The sequence below is a fragment of the Trachymyrmex cornetzi genome, unplaced genomic scaffold (genome assembly GCF_001594075.2).
Source record: "Trachymyrmex cornetzi isolate Tcor2-1 unplaced genomic scaffold, Tcor1.1 scaffold39, whole genome shotgun sequence".
Lineage (NCBI taxonomy): Eukaryota > Metazoa > Arthropoda > Insecta > Hymenoptera > Formicidae > Trachymyrmex > Trachymyrmex cornetzi.
This window is the reverse complement of record NW_017298640.1, coordinates 446,279-448,954: the sequence shown is the minus strand read 5'-3', so window position 1 is coordinate 448,954 and position 2,676 is coordinate 446,279. Positions and strand designations below refer to the sequence as shown.

Sequence of the window (2,676 nt, the reverse complement as noted above, 5' to 3'; positions counted from 1 at the left end):
GTACAGGTTGCAAAACTTTCATATCAAGCAAATGTTGTCACGACTTGACAGCTGAGACGCCATGTTACACTAAGAAATGGTAAAAAATATATCGATTTCGAAATTTTTGATCATTCTCAGCGTAGACTCCAATTCACAGTCACGTATTAATGCGTATACTTTAATCCTGGAAAAGCATTTTCGAATCCGTGAAAGAGAAAAAGAGTATTCGCAATACAAAAATTGTACGTATTTTAGTCGGTAATACAGGACTTTAGGATCCCCTTAACCCCCGTACCTCCAAAATCAATGAAATTAGGCTTATTCGACGTTTTTGTATGAAACGAAAAAATCTGGCAAAAAAAGACGCTGCTCTGCCTTGTGATTCGAGATATTAAGCGTTAAAGTCGATGACTATTGAAGTTAGGAAATCTGTCACACTGACTTAATATAGCGCTATGTATACGTACTTTGGTCAATATTTATTCAGAATCACTACCTCACTTCTGATTTTAATGAAATAAGGCTTATTTGATTGACGCGTCTTCACTGAAAACGAAAGCGTGCTCTACTCTTGATATGTGCGAAAAGTTGTAAATTCAGAGGAAGGAGGGAGGGAGTATTCTTTAATTACCATTTACTACTTTAAAAACACAAATTCACTGCTTCAAAAACACAAATTCATTGCATCAGAAGTGAATTTGTGTTTTTAAAGCAGCGAATTTTTATTTTTTAAAGCAGTAAACATTTTTCCTCTCTCGTAAAACTCCAAAATCAATTTCTTAAATTAAATTCTCGCTTTGCGTGCAAACTTGGAAACCTATATGTGAAATCGCAATGCATCCTTGCATCGCAGTACTTCGCGGCAATGACAGATTTCCTAACCTCACTAGTTATCAACTTTAACGTTTAATATCTCGGATCACAGGACAGAGAGACGAATTTTTTTGCCAGATTCTTTCGTTTCATGCAAAAACGTGTCGAATGAGCCTAATTTCATTGATTTTTTAGGTGCGGGGGTTAAACTGAATAATTACCCTATAACGCTAGCCTCCTGAAGATGCTAAATAACAGACCTGTTCTTTTTGGTTAAACTTTTGCACCAGTTCATCTTCCTCTTCTTTCCTGCTGGAGAGAAAAGGAAGAAAGATGAACTAGTGCAAAAGTTCAGCCAAAAAGAACAAGCCTATGATTTGTGCTTTCTTGCATTCTCCGCCAAGATCCATGTATCCTATTGTCACTGTCTTTTTCATATAGAAGATATAAAATAAAAATATTAAAATAGATAATCACGAAAGTGATTTAGGATTCTAAACAATATTTAAATATAAAGTAATAAATTATAAATACCATATAGATATATAATAAGGTTACGATATTTTGATACTGTATTTTATTAAAACATTAAAATATAGTTAATGTTTCTTACAACTCGTCGTACTCTGCATGCTACTGAAAACATTTCTTTCATATTCACTGTATTTACTTATTTAAAACTTCCGAAAATTCAAGTTATTTCTTTATGTCAAATGTGGGGGGGCAGTAAGCTTCGAAGTCACATTAGTCGTATTAATCGTGCATGGATTGTGGGCATTAATGTAGAAAGGTGATCACTTCTCAATTTGTGAAAATTTCCGAGGAACAGAATCGATTACCGTGGGTGTACGTATATACACAATACATATATATATATGTACGTATGTACGTAGTCGTCTATTACTGCGGCATCCGTTAACAAGAGTGTCGTAACCTCACATACGATTCTTTCTCTACATCACAGTCAACATAATTTGGTATCTAAAACTCCGGATATTTCATTATGTCGTTGGACGAAGTAAGGATAATGAGCAAACTTTATTTTGATAAAATTATTTAATAATTCGAATAATTACTCGTGAAAACAGAACGTGTCATACTATACTCCGCTTTCCCCTTCAAAGAGTTAATTTAGAACAGGTTTGGCGGTTAGTTACTTGGATTGGTGAGATAAGTGTTTTAATTACTTTTTAAACACATCGACAGCACACAAAACATACGGTGTGTGTGTGGGGGGGGAGCATGTGCGCGTGTGTGTGCGTGCGCGCGCGCGCGTGTGTGTGTGACGAGTATGCGCGCGCGCACGCGTGCGTTTGATCGATTCGCGGAATAATACGAAAAAGATCAAAAATAGGCTCGAAACATGGCTTAGGAAAACACATGGAAAATCGGGATGATATGATTTGAAACATTTAAGTGGCATTGCAGCAAAAGTTGCAAGTATATAATAAGATAACGATTATGGAATACATATATATGTATACACGTTTTATTTTTAATTGAGAAATTTCAATTTATACAAAATTTTATTTTATTCGATTAATTTCACCAACACCGATTAACTTAATCGGCCGATTAGTCCATTGGAATTGACCAATCGCATTTATCGTCAAACAAAATGACAAATGAGATTGATCAATTCCGATGAACTAATCGACTGATTAAGGCTGCTTTCCTTTTAGGAGACACAGTCGACACACTTGACACAAATCGACACACGTCGCTTTCCATTTACCATTTTGTTCAAACTCAATCGACACACTTCGCCTCTGCTCGGGAGCAGAGACAGAGTGTGTTTCGAGTCTGTTCAAGTGTAATTTTGATGAATTAAGTGATATTAGAACGCACCCGCAAACCAATTTCCATCATTTTGTTCTGTTT

At 35.6% G+C, this 2,676-nt stretch overlaps 1 protein-coding gene across 1 annotated transcript in view; it reads left to right on the top strand.

Moving 5' to 3' along the window:
- The first annotated feature begins 1,685 nt into the window (after positions 1-1,685).
- Positions 1,686-2,676, top strand: part of Acbp1 (Acyl-CoA binding protein 1) — a 14,202-nt gene continuing 13,211 nt past the window's right edge. The window contains exon 1 of the mRNA XM_018511961.1: positions 1,686-1,813. Coding sequence (XP_018367463.1) covers positions 1,799-1,813 — 15 coding nt within the window. The 5' untranslated portion in view covers positions 1,686-1,798. The remainder of the gene's footprint in view (positions 1,814-2,676) is intronic.